The following is a 14,304-nucleotide window of genomic DNA, read 5'->3' on the forward strand; positions in this document are numbered from 1 at the left end:
TTAATGATTCTTTTTTTTAAATAGCAGATCTACAAGCTCATAGTAGATGTAGATCTGCTACTTTTTGAATAGCCAGAGTATATAACATCTTCGCCTAGAAGATTTGAGAACCAGTGCCGTTACTGTACTGTACGTAATGCTTAGTTTTGAAATCTTAATTTTCTTGAAGAGGAATGGCTCCTTGCAGTACATAGGCCTAATGCTTATTTTATTTATTTTTTTATGTTTTTTAAATGGCTTGAACCTTGATGTTCTTGAAGTGGAAGGGCTCCTTGCAGTACTTGCAGTTGAGCGTCCTCTCAGGACACTCGCGCTCGTTGTGGCGCTCCAGCTCGTTGAAGCGGAGCCGCTCGTTGCAGGACGGACACGGGATGATCATGAAGTCACACTTCCCCTCGTGAGTCACCTGCAAGAGAGAGAGAGAGAGAGACAGAGAGAGAGAGAGAGAGAGAGAGAGAGAGAGAGAGAGAGAGAGAGAGAGAGAGACAGACAGACAGAGAGAGAGACAGAGAGAGAGACAGAGGGAGATAAGGTTTAATGCGGTGTCATTCTAAACTAACTAACTAACTAACTAACCAGTAAGACTCCCTAATCGGGAGATAAGCGACCGCCAGGTCACATAATGTTGTCTGCAAAAAGCAACCTCATGGTGGCGCTAGAAGAGGGTCATGTGAGAAATGAGGGGCGGAGGTTGTGAGTTGCCATCCAAGGAGTGTGTGTGCAACGTTTGGCATGGATAGGGGCAACGGTGGCAGAGATAAGAGACAACAGACGGAAAGAAGTAGTGAAAATAGCCGATCTACAAGCTTGTACTGTATGTCTGGGCTATTTTCACAAGTTTGGGTCCAGGGGAGACTAAACTAATCAGTGATTATATAATATTGTTTTGTTATGGAGAACACAGGGCAATGTTACATAGTTTAAATCTTAAATCCCTTGTATTAACCAGTAAGACTCCCTAATCGGGAGATAAGCGACAGTCAGGTTGCATGCAACCTCATGGTGGCGCTAGAAGAGGGGCATTTGAGAAATGGTATCTCCCTTAGAGACAGGGTGAGAAGTTCAGTCACCCGAGAGAGACTTGGAGAAGTACCGCAGCTCCTACACTTGGAAAGGAGTCAGCTTAGGTGGTTCGGGCATCTAGTACGGATGCCCCCCGAGCGCCTTCCTAGGAAGGTCCTCGATGCGCGTCCCACTGGGAGGAGACCCCGTGGCAGACCAAAGACCAGATGGAGGGATTACATCTCCAAACTGGCTTGGGAACGCCTCGATATACTCCCTGAGGGAGTGGAGGAAGTTGCTCAGGAAAAAGGAAATCTGGAGGTCTCAGTTGGAACTGTTACCCCCGCGACCGATTCCGGATAAGCAGTTGAAGATGGATGGATGGATGGGGCAGAGGTTGTGGTTTGCCAGCCAAGGAGTGTGTGTGTGTGTGTGTGTGTGTGTGTGTGTGTGTGTGTGTGTGTGTGTGTGTGTGTGTGTGTGTGTGTGTGTGTGCAACGTTTGGCATGGATCAGCATCTCACCTCATACTCTTTAATGTTCCCCTTCCATGTGCAGCCTTCATTGATGCAAGCAGCAGGAAGGTTCTCCACCTCTCTTCTGGCTGCATTGTCAGGAAAAGCCTGAGAAAACATCCACACACAGTGATGCAAGAGAATTGTGGTTTTAAAGTTAGAAAATGAAATACAAAAGATGCATATAAAAAAAAAATATCGTCGTTGTCGGGTGAAAACCTTGTATGTCCAAAACCGTTCGTTTTGCATTTATCATTTTAAAAATGATTTAAACTAGTGAAAACAGCCGATCTACAAGCAAAGATCTACTGTTTTCACTACTTTTGTGCGACGGCCTTGTATGATGAAGCAGGGCTTTGCGTTGCGAAAGAACGCACACATTTGAAACTTGGAGATACGAGGATTCCACCCGACAACAACGATATATAATAGGAACATGACGGTCCCCTCGTGCATTAGAAGGACAATATCAGTCATCAGAAACAGGGACGCGTTTTCAACGAGTACAACATTTAGAAGGACAATAGGACATGTGTTTAAATCACTTAACATGGAAGCTCAATGGAATTATAACAGGGGGGTCCATTTGGTTCCTAATTATCAGTTGTTTAGCTGTGGACGCCCTGAACCGGACCCAACAAGTGAAGTGTTGTGAAATGATTGCTATGCTGCTATACTCACACATCCTTGCTTCAAAATAGATGTCGGCTCTTCAAAGATATCTTCTTTGATACAAGCGTTGCATTTCTGGGGTCCATTGCTGCATGGGGACAATGACACATGTACATGTTATTAAAATGTCTACATTTACGCTATGTGAACATTTATATCCTGGAAACATGAGAAACAGTTTCATAAGTTACTATAAAGGATAGTAAAAAGAGAAGTTCAGCCATTTTTTTAAAACATGTTTTCCTAATCATTTTTTCCCCATACATTTTGTACTCTGCCAACCTGGGGAGAGCAGCCGGGTTTTGGTCATTTCAAACCAAATTTCTGTGTTTGTTTGTTTGTTTTATCAATGTGTGAACAATGGCTTTTATCATAGCATGCTTATAACTTTCCAGGAATTGAAAGCCAGCTGTTTGTTTCTATTAGCTCGGATTCCTTTCATCAAACTAATTAAAGGGTGCTGTCCAGGGTTTCTCAAAGTCACCCTAGGGTGCATGACACAAGTCCAAGGGTGACTCAGAATACTTTGATAATATTTGACCTAAAAAAGACACCTGAGTTGTACTGTACTTGGTGCGTTCTTTTTTCAGTCTACACCAAATCTCTTTGACAAAAATAGCAGTTCTACACTTTGTGGCGTGCTGTGAGCTTGTAGATCAGCTATTTTTGGTGAATGCTTCATCTCAGAATGGGAAAATGGAAACAAACATTCTCCCATGACTGAAAGCTTCAGTTTACTTTAGGGCCCGGACTTTTTTTTTTTTTCTTTTTTTTTTTTTTTACAGTTTACAGTTTACAGTTTAGGCATTTAGCAGACGCTTTTAATCCAAAGCGACTTACAATAAGTAGATAATACATCACTATAATAAACAGGATAATATGTCAGAACATCAACAACAATATAACAAATGCATATGAATATCAATCTAGAAAAACAATATAATCAGTAAAGAAAAAATGGTTCTAAAACCTACAAATCAAATTCTAACTAGCTTCATTTTTGAGGGGGGACCCGGACAAAGCCAGATGTTGGAGCTTAGCTCCTTTCAGGAGTGCCACTCAAAAATCCACCGAACGCAGCGAAGCAGACTGGAACCCAGACTAGTAGCAATGCATCGTGGGTAGTGTAGTCCAGTGGTTCTCAACCTTTTCAGGCAGCGAACCCCGATATAACCATATTTTAACTGGGGAGACTCTTTCCAACTCCTTCGTTCCTTCACAGACTTAAGGCCTGTCCATAGTCGAAAACTTCGGTTTCGGAGAAAGTATGGAAAGGCCTTAACTCAGTCGGTGCCATATTTAAAGTGGGATGACCTCTTATATTGCCGGTTCGCCAACAAAGGGTTAAAAAAATAGTGTGCACGCTGGTGCACACATTCGTGCACAGATCATGCACTATGCATGTGCATGCTTTTCACAGCTTTCAAACAAAAAAATCCGCTTGGAAATCCGTTCAGGCATTCAGGAGAAAGGAGCCCTTGTGTTTTCTTCAAATGTAAACAAACATGGCTGCCATGTTTGAAAGATGGGGTTGGTATGGGGGTTAAACATGCAATTTCGCGATCGCGATCATGCCTAGTACACTGTTGGAGGTCCAAAAATTTTTTTTTCAAAAAATGTTTTTTCAAAAAAAAAAAAAAAAAGTTTTTATTATTTTTTTAAAAAAGACGTTCAGAAGACGTCTGGCAGGGAGGTCCATAGTGAAAAAGACGTTTTAAAGACGTTTTTATCATAGAAACATCTTTTTTGGCAGGGTATGAGTTAAGCACAAACTCTAGTCCAGGGGTTTTCAAACTTTTTTGTCTGTTTTGTAAATAACTTTTTCATCCACGGCATTCATCCTGAATTACACTGTTAATTTTTAGAATCTTACATCCTATTGGAGAAATATTCGTTTCCATCAGAACTGCCTGAAAATTACTTTATACTTGATGTTTAACCACTTTAACCCCAGCATCCCTATTCTATGGCGAAGGTTGTGACACGTTATGGGCTTGTAGATCTGCTATTTTTGGTGAAGAGAGTTGGCTGTAGATTGAAAAAAGTTACTCATCAAGTACAGTGCAGGTGTGTTTTACAAAGCATAGCGAAGCGATATTGATGAATTCCAAATGTTATCCAATTATTCTGCGGCACCCCTTGACTGGTATCACGTCACGCACTTTGGAAAACCCTGCTCTAGTCGGCAGAAAGAACATCGTTTTCCACTGGCAATGCATCGTGGGCAGTGTAGTCACGAAGCCACACGCCACGTACCTGACGGCCCTGTTGAAGCAGTGCGAGCAGAAGCGGTGTCCGCACTGCGCCTGCACGGGCCTGCGCAGCAGGTTGTGGCAGAGGTTGCACAGGTGCTTCTCCTCCAGGCCGTTGGGCAGGATGTGCTTGTTGAAGCCCGGCTTGTTGCCCTCCATGGACGAGGGCGGCGACGGCTCCTGAGAGTAGGGGTGGGCGATATGGAAACATACAATATCACAATATTTTCCCAAGCTGTATCACGATACACGATTTTGTCACGATTCCTTTCATAGCCGTGGGAACTATAGGTGCTACAGGTACTCCAGCACCCGCTAGTGGTCTGGTGGGGAAGTTTTCATTTTTTATTTAAAAAAGAAAAGAACAAATCAAACATTAAAAAAAACGTTGCCTGTTGTTGTAGTTGTTTATTTATTCATTTATATGTATATATTTTGGCAGGGCGGAGGATTTAGTGCTATATGTATATTTACAAATGATATAGCCTACCATATATGTTTCAGATCATCGCCTTGGCATAGCCTACATCTATGCTTATCTGGGGGTATTTGTCCAGTCCTTTGTTATGTTAGGCTATTTGATGCTACATTGCATGACGATTCTGCAATTTGGCCAATTTATATTTTTAAAAACCAGAATTAAACCCATTATAAAAGTGATAAAAAATTGATTAAAAAACGAAATTTTCCCTGGGGACCAGCACCTGCTGCTGTAAATGAGTTCCCACGGCCCTGATTCCTTTTCACATTGTTTTTTATGGTTATTGTTCAAGTTACTTGACAAAAACTAGACCCTCTGGGTTCCTTTTGGGAGGTCTAAATTGAACTTTACAAGTATGTAACTCTGACAGTATACAAATGAAACCAAATGGACCCATACGGGTCCATTTGGCATACGGGTCCATTTGGTTTCATTTTTATACTGTCAAAGTTAAGTGGAGATGTTGACATTTTTGAAGTTTGAGAACTACTGATTTAGACCAAAATGCAGGTTTAAATTGAATTCTGCAATGAACGATTAAACAGGATTTTTTACAAGGCTCTCTCAATTGTATCACGATATATAGATGCCTTAATGGTCCACGTCACATTGATATAAACGAGTATGCGCACGCCGGTCGGCACCAAATGAACCCCACCGTTCATAGGATGCAATGGATGGCACTCGTGTTTAAAAATGCATTCCATCAAACTTTCAGATGCCGTTTTTCTCCCAGTGTGGAGGAAGAATGCTTAGGATTTTTACTGTAAATTCTCACTCTTGAAATATATAATCCTTAGTTTCTGTTGATTGTAAACAATAATAGCGATTCAAAACAGTTGTCCTTCAAACCCCACCTCTATTCACCGTCATCAGAACAGAGGGAGCGCTCCTCATGATCACCCACCCGATCCACTGGATCACCAGAGCGTCTACTGCTCGCCCAGCTGCAGTCCATGAAGCCTAATTATGCTCCGTCCTGCGACGGTGTCGCGCGCAGAGCCGCAGACCTCCAAGCTCAGAAGGGTTGCATTGGTGACGCGATGTGAGTTTGTATATCAGCTACTCTTGACGTGGAACACCGTTGCGCAATGAAGTATATATGTCTCGATAAGGGCGCACCCATGGGAGCACCTCACTAGCACACAAGAGGAGGTTGAATAACCAGTGCTCCCCAAAACAACAGGTTTGGGGATCTGTTGGGAATTGATTACATGATACAGTCAGCTGTGCATTCAGTCTCAATGTTTGTAAACAAATAATTGGTCTATATGATACATCTGAAAAGGCATATCGTGGAGACATTGTATTGTCTCAATGATAATTGTCACCATATCGCCCACCCCTACCTGAGAGGCCATGGCTGTCCTCCCGTCACCGCCGCTCCTGTCCTGCCCTGCCCTGCCCGGTCCCCCCCTCCTCCTCCTCCTCCTCCTCCTGTCACCTCGCTCACCGCTCACCGCACACTGTCACCACCTGGTGGAGGGAAAGGGGAGGCGATTATGGAACATCACATGTCATGGTTATAGAGCAGTACAGTGTGACGTAATTTACACATCCTACCTGGTTTGTGGTTTTCTTCCCCCATTCTGAATTTCATAGACTTTTTTCATTTCCCGTCATATAAGAACTGTGTTCCAATTATAAACAAATGATCTCAGCGGTTTGACTCATATGGATAGGAAGAATCAACTGATGGTGAGAAAACGCTAATGTTACTGTCGCCAAATTAGTTACATTTTCGCTAGAAACAGGCTTTATCAAATATGAATGACTGACTATCATAAACCATACAGAGCCACCTAGCCGACAATATCGCAAAGACCATTTGTTTATTTTTGGACCACAATGCTTATATGAGACAATTTTAAGATGACTCAATGTTATTCTCCATAGAGAATTACTTCATTGGAACCGGGGGATGAGCGAGTCACGTCATGACTTTGTTACTCTATTGTGGCCAAATTAAAGAGGTGGTGCCATAGTTTTGTACTTTTTCTGTTTTGTATGTGTCTATGAAGTTAACATTACTCTAATAGACCACCGGGTGGGGTTATAGTGTGCACATTTGCCTTCCCTGTGTATTGCAGGTTACTTCCTGAAAGCTGAAAGCCTCTGAGTCGAAAGGCCCAGTCGAAAAACAGTTGAGTTTATGACATCATAATCTCATCCGCTCCCCTTTTACCATACACCCAACACACCCATACTTAACTACTGAACTGGTGGGTGTGGCCACAAAAAAAACATCATTTTACAATCTTCTGTGTGTGTGTGTGTGTGTGTGTGTGTGTGTGTGTGTGTGTGTGTGTGTGTGTGTGTGTGTGTGTGTGGCTACGCCCCCCTCGGTTGAAATAGGATCCGCCGGTCCCATAGCTGGGAATGAGCCAATGGAGGGCGGTCACCATGGCGACGGGGGGCGAATCAGCGGACGGCTGTGCCGTGCATTCTACCGACATCTGAGCTAGCTATGAGTTGAAGTCGATGTAAAGGGGGCGTGAATGGGCTTGGAAGTGGGATGCGGCTCTAAGAAAAATGTAATAGTAGATGTAGAAGTGGTGGGGTCCCCTCTCTCTCTCTCTCTCTCTCTCTCTCTCTCTCTCTCTCTCTCTCTCTCTCTCTCTCTTTCTTTCAAAAGCGTTATCTTTGGTCCAAAATATAGCAGTCAACTTTTTGTATTGTCCATCTGGAAGACCAGGAGGAATCAGGTTCAGGGTCTAGGATCAGTCGATCCCTTGTTGATGGCCAAGGGCATAATGTCAGCTGGCATTAAAATAGAACAAGCCCTACTCTACAGCCTGGTGGGGGACAATGGGGGGTTAGAACAGGTGTGGTGTGTAGGCTATGCACTATGTTACGGTCACTAACGATGGCACTTTACAGTAGCCTGGTTAATAAACCAGGCCGCACAACACCACAGTGGTGGTGTAGTGTGGTCTGGAGCCTCACAATTGAGAATCCATTTCCACCAGCCACCAGAAAGGGTTAGCCAATCAGGGCTGTAGGCTGTGTGGACACAAAAACATTCCCCCCCATGACAGGCATCAAACAGGTAGTTGTCTTTGATATTTTCATTGATTAGAGAGAACACTAACGAAGTCACAGGCATCAAACAGGTAGTTGTCTTTGATATTTTCATTGATTACAGAGAACACTAACGAGGTCACAGGCATCAAACAGGTAGTTGTCTATGATGTTTCATTGATTAGAGAGAACACTAACAAGGTCTTGACACTCGTATGGCCCAATCAATTACCTTATTGCACAACCCCTTTGATGTTCAAAGGGAGCAATTAAGAGTTCACCAGGCTTTAGCCCGCCTCCCAGAAATGGAATCTCTCCCTGCAACCCCAGACTCTCTTCCCAAAACGAAGTGTGTGATAGAGGCTGGCACCGCCAGGCTAACTTTACAGGTCTCTTTAAAAAAGATAATAATACAATGTCATGCTTTTTCTTGTACTGTAAAAAGGGTTTTAATAAAGTGGTGGTCTTAAAAAAAAAGAAATGTTGAAGACCCATGGCTGCCTGCTGTGTACTAGGCTACTGTAGGCTAACCAACAGAAAGGCCCATGATGGCTTTGTTTACATTTGGAGTGTCTACCTTCTACCCTCGAACGCTCACTCAGACCGGCCTCAACACACACTCTCCTACCCAGGATGCTGTTGTTTCTCAGTGTAAACAATCTCTTCTTCTTCTTCTTCTCCTTCCATCATCATCATCCTCATCCTCTCCTACCCGGTAACAACAACACAGCAGCAGCAGCAGCCAGCAACATCCATTGTCTGACTCCCTCTCTCTCTCTCTCTCTCTCTCTCTCTCTCTCTCTCTCTCTCTCTCTCTCTCTCTCTCTCTCTCTCTCTCTCTCTCTGTGGCGTCAGTTAAGCAAAAGCTACGGTATGGCAACTATAGGGTTGGGACGATATAAGCATTTCACATCACGATTATTGTGACAAAAGAAATTGCGATTTATGATATTATCGCGATAATCAAAATCCATTATCCTGGGGCGGAACATTTGCCAAAAAATAGCAGATCTACAAGCTCACAGCGCGTCGCAATGTGACACGTTGTGAGCTTGTAGAATGAGCTTGTAAAAGGTACATTTTTTGTGAGCTTGTAAAATTTACATTTTTGGTAAAGACATTTCATAGAGAGTGAAAAAAAGACTGTATCAGTTACATATATTTTAAGTAACTTTTACCAATTATAGAAGATTTAAATGGTACCGCATATGCAGCTCGGCAAATAAAAGGTGAATTGATCCCAGTGCATGACGGAGGACGATATCACGATAATGATATCTCCACAATACGATTATTGTGAGATTTTTAGCACAATAAACGATAATATCGCTTATCGTCCCATCCGTGATGGTAACATGACTGGTGTCTTCAGTCATGTTGCCATACCTTAGCAACAGGCATGATGAATTTATTTTAAGGTATGTATGGCAGCTGCTATACCTTGCCATACCCAACTGACGCCTCTGCCCTCTCTCTCTCTCTCTCTCTCTCTCTCTCTCTCTCTCTCTCTCTCTCTCTCTCTCTCTCTCTCTCTCTCTCTCTCCTTGTTCTCTCGTTGCTAGGCTCTCCTCCTCCTCTCCCCAGCATCCTCTGACTAGCAGAGGTATCCAACAAACCGCCGCCACGCCCCTTTCATAAAAAGCCAAGAGGCAACAATATGATGTAGTAGGCTAGCAACCCTGCCTTGTCAAAACCCTGCACATTTTTACAATCATCCACAACCATTTCCCCAAAAGCATATAAGCTTTCCAAGTCTTTATTTCTTTTACAATTTAGGAGACAGATTTAATGTAGCCGAGATTTATTTTTATTTTTCAGTGCCCACTCGAGCTGTATTCCTTGAAAAATAAGCTATTTATTTATCGCAACATTGTTGCGGATGGATCGGATCTTGTAATTAAGTGTCAACTTTACCTGCGTTTTGACAAGCTTTTCAACCATTTCTACCAAATCCTCGGCTACATTTAATTCTCGATTTGTTACATTTTTAATGAGACAAATGTAACGATGTTTCTGTGCCCACTCACTACCTGCTGTATGCCTTGAAAACCCACAGTCTACTGTATAACCCGATACAAAGAGGCTGTTTATCGCTACATTGTTGCGGATGTGTCAACTTTTCCTTGCGTTTCTTTTCAACCATTTCCCCAAATCATAATCATAGGCTACAATTAAATCTCGACTTGTTACATTGTATGAGACAAATGTAACGATATTCCTGTGGTCACACACGGACCGTTTCCCAACCACAGTCTATAACAACCTGATACAAAGAAGCTGTTTATCGCTACATTGTTGCAGATAGGTCTTGGTAATTAAGTGTCAACTTTACCTGCGTTTTCGAGCTTGTTTAAACCGTCATGATGCTGGTGATGATGGTCTCTGGCAACATTGTGGCAGCAGCAGCAGCAGCAGCAGCAGCGGCTACTAGCTGTCAGATATCCTATACGATCCTTTTGTATCCTTATTCCTTTCCGATCGAAACGCACGCCCATCCAAACACGCACGGCGGTGTGTTGTTACATGTGGTTGAATCAACGGACGCGCACGGCAGCGGGTCCATTATGGTGAAAGCAGCGGCGCGTCGTTGTTGTTTGCAGGGCAGCAGCAGAGAAGGGCTTGTTATTGTCTGACATGATGATGATGATGATGCTGCTGATCGCCATGTTGTTGCACTTCTCCTCCTCGATGTTACGTCATGATGTAATGAAATGCACCGAGGGGTTTCCCAGCGTCTGGTCCGCGGACCGCCCTGCGGCCGCCCGCGGACCCGGACTGAGGAAGCAGGGGGGAAAAATGCTTTTTAGCCCAATGATGAAGCTGCATAAAGGTGACGTCACGAAGATGCTGGTTCATCATTGGCTAAATGTTACTCCGTGAACTCTAGCTGCTGAGTGGTCCGGGGACCACCAGTGGTCCTCCTTGGGGGTCCCAGGTGCTGAGGAGAGTTGGTAACCAAATGGACCCTTAACAGATCTTTCACTCTGTTTGAGATCATGAAATTGTGGGTGGATTTGGTTTCATTTTACGCTCTCAAGAGTTAAAGATCTATAAGGGTCCATTTTGGTTACTAACTCTCCATCATTTACCTGGGGACCACCTGGAACCCCCTCCCCGGACCACTGAGAACCACCTAGTGAATAGTCAACCACACTAACTAGAGAGATGCAATGCTGGGAAAGTCAAGTGCAAGTGTGGTTGCACATTGATGTGAGTCCCGATCGAGGAATCCACTGCACTGAATTCAGTTTTACAATTTATATTATGGTCAAGGGTGATGTCAATTAGCGAAACATGACCAAAAGCACACAAAATGATCATATTTTACCTGGGGACCCCCCAAAATGATCATATTTCCCCCCAAAATGATCATATTTGATCTGGGGACCCCTGCCAAATGAATCATATTTTACCTGGGGCCCCAAAATGATCATATTTCCCCCCAAAATGTTCATATTTGATCTGGGGACTAGGGCATTAACGAAAAAGTCGACTTCATTACACCAGTCGACTCCCACCAGAGAAAGTCGAAAGTCGAAGTTGAAAAAAAGAAAAACTTTCTATATTGTGAAAATACCATGCCCACAACGCATGCTCACAATGCGTTGCGAGGCGTTAGATCTGTAGATCTGCTATTTTCACAATTTCTGCCTCTATATATTTGACAATTTGGACAATGTTTAATTTGTCATTTTAGAGGTATTAAAAAGTCCTTAAGAAATGTGAAGATACCCTCCATAGGCCTACACTTAAACTTTATGTTGGTTTGTTTACAGTTGAGTGAGAAAACAATGTTGCACATTAAGTTAATCATCTGGGGACCCCCCAAAATAATTGGGGGGTCGTGTGTGACGTGATGACGTCATCAAATGATAAAGTCGACTTCAACTCAACTTTTTACTGAGTCGAGTCGACTCAGTAAAATAATTTTCATTTTTTTGCCTTTTATCTCTCCTAATGGTAGGCTACCACATCAATACAGCATGGAATTGTGGACAAGTCTTGGGTCTGAGAGGCTAAAATCTCAACACCTAACAAACCAGTAAGACTCCCTAATCGGGAGATAAGCGTCCGCCAGGTCACAGTATAGACCTCGGCCTGATGGTGGCGCTAAATGGGATAGACCCATGTTGATGACATGGCTCTAGACATACTGTGTACCGCTTTGAGTGATTTTGTGTGATTTTCATGTGAGAAATGAGGGGTGGAGCCATCGAGGTTGTGGTTTGGCAGCCAAGGAGTGTGTGTGTGCAAAGTTTGGCATGGATAGGGGCATAGGGGCAAAGGTGGCAATGGTTGAAAAGTAATGAAAACCACTGCATTTGTGGCCCATTTATTTATTCATGCCACCAGGGGGCGTTCCCTGTTAAAACTGTTTTTGCTGCATCACGAAGCCTGCCCTGGATCACCAGTGATGGAAAAAAGTAGTCACATTTGTTAAAGTTATACCATGTAACTTTTTTTATAAAACAAATCTTAAAATTGTCCTAACTGTTAAATCGCTAAAGTGTTAGAACACCATCTCCGTTATTTTCAGTTTCTAAAGCCTTCTCTTTATATGTTTTCTATGATCCTGACCGGGCCCCGGTTTTCGCGGAAAAATTACGTCATCATACACTACCGGCCAATCACAGCGAGGGTTATACACTGCCGGCCAATCACAGCGCATCTTGAAGTGGGGTCGCTATGGCGGCCATATTTGTAGTCGCCCGTGTGTCTCTATACTCGGGTAAAGGTAACCTCGCCTACCAGGCAGGGTGAAGGAGTCCGTTTCTCCGGAATGCCTGAACGCGAAAAACGGCCGAAAGACGTGGACGCGACCGCGGTTTGCTATGACCACTAGGTGAACAACTTACACAGTATAGCTTTAAGGTTCCCGAAGGGTCCCCAGTTCGATTCCGGGCTCCCAGTGGCGTCAGTTCAGAAAAAGCTAAGGTATGGCAACAAGACTGGTGCAGTCATGTTGCCATACCTTAGCAACAGGCATGATTCATTTTTTCCCACAAGTTTGTCTTGGGCTGGATATGGCAACCTGGAACGGTTGTTCAAGTGCAGCTAAACTTGGCATTTTAGTAAACATGGCAATTAACAATAATGCACCTGTGCAGCTGACCTGTGGAACCTGGCAATATACCATTTTGTCAAGATGGGGAGAATACAAGTGTGGAGAATATAATTATAATACCTTGTTAAAGTGACCATTTTTTAAATTTTGCATTTGTAGTTATTTTACTGTAATTTAACAACATAATAACCAGCGCAGATAGACAAAGAGACATTCATGGATTCATATTTATAAGTAACTTTTATTTTCCCCCCTGGACCCAGGGTATGGCAGCTGCATACCCCTGCCATACCCAATTGACGCCCCTGCGGGCTCCCCCAGAGTTAGTGTGGAAGAGTCCTTGAGCAAGACTCAAAGTGGGTGACGGGGCACCCTGGGGTGCCGCGACGGCAGTCCAGGGGTGCCGCGAGATCATTTGATAATATTTGGAATTTATTTGGACACTTGAAAAAATATTTATTATCATTAAAACTTGAGGTACTGTACAAAGTTATTTTCAGTCAATTCTAACCAAAATGGCTATTATCTCAACGTTTTCCTCGCAACATAATCACTAAAATATCGTCACTGTTGGGCAGAAACCTCGTATCTCCAAGTTTCAAATGTGTACGTCTTTTGGTAAAGTAAAGCCCTGCTTCATCATACAAGACTGTCGCACTAAACTAGTGAAAACAGCAGATCTACAAGCACACAACGCCTCGTGATGCGAGGCATTGTGTGCTTGTAGATCTGCTGTTTTCACTAGTTTAGTATATTTTATAGATGATAAATACAAAACGAACATACAAGGTTTCCACCCGACAACGACGATATGCTATAAATATAAGGTGCTGGGAGTGAAAATTATAATGTAGGGGTGCCCCGGATTAAAAAAATATGTATGGGGGTGCCCTGAGACAAACACCCCTGCCCTAGTTGCTCCTGATGAGCAGGTTGGTTCCTTGCATGGTTTCCTTCGCCATCGATGTGTGAATGTGTGTGTGAATGGGTGAATGTAATGCACAAGCGCCTTGTATAAAGGCATACTGTAAATGCATCATTTACCACTAAGACCAGCCCCTGCATGGGCCACTAAGAACCGCCCCTGGGTGTGGGTTCCATGCATCAAACTATAAAAGCCATATCAGGAAGGCAGAGAGGTACCATTACCTGCTGCATGCCTCAGACCATCAACATTATAAAAGTATAAGTTATACATTAAACATCTGTCAGAATGGTTGCTCTGACCTGTGGAGAGTCCTGTTTGAAGTACCTTCTCATCATCTTTAATTTCTGCTTCTGGGTGAGTTTGTTTCAA

General features: G+C 43.4%; 1 protein-coding gene across 1 annotated transcript in view; it reads right to left on the reverse strand.

Annotated features, from left to right (window-relative positions):
* The window catches only part of LOC308299895 (TNF receptor-associated factor 2-like), a gene marked incomplete at both ends in the record, with an annotated part of 36,635 nt that extends 30,353 nt beyond the window's left edge, over positions 1–6,282 (reverse strand). The window contains 5 exons of the mRNA XM_080743676.1: positions 245–406; positions 1,526–1,624; positions 2,198–2,276; positions 4,445–4,620; positions 6,271–6,282. Coding sequence (XP_080599802.1) covers positions 245–406; positions 1,526–1,624; positions 2,198–2,276; positions 4,445–4,620; positions 6,271–6,282 — 528 coding nt within the window. The remainder of the gene's footprint in view (positions 1–244; positions 407–1,525; positions 1,625–2,197; positions 2,277–4,444; positions 4,621–6,270) is intronic.
* Positions 6,283–14,304: the final 8,022 nt, after the last annotated feature.

Source organism: Nannobrachium achirus (assembly GCF_963921795.1).
Source record: "Nannobrachium achirus genome assembly, chromosome: 15".
NCBI classification, from domain to species: Eukaryota; Metazoa; Chordata; class Actinopteri; order Myctophiformes; family Myctophidae; genus Nannobrachium; species Nannobrachium achirus.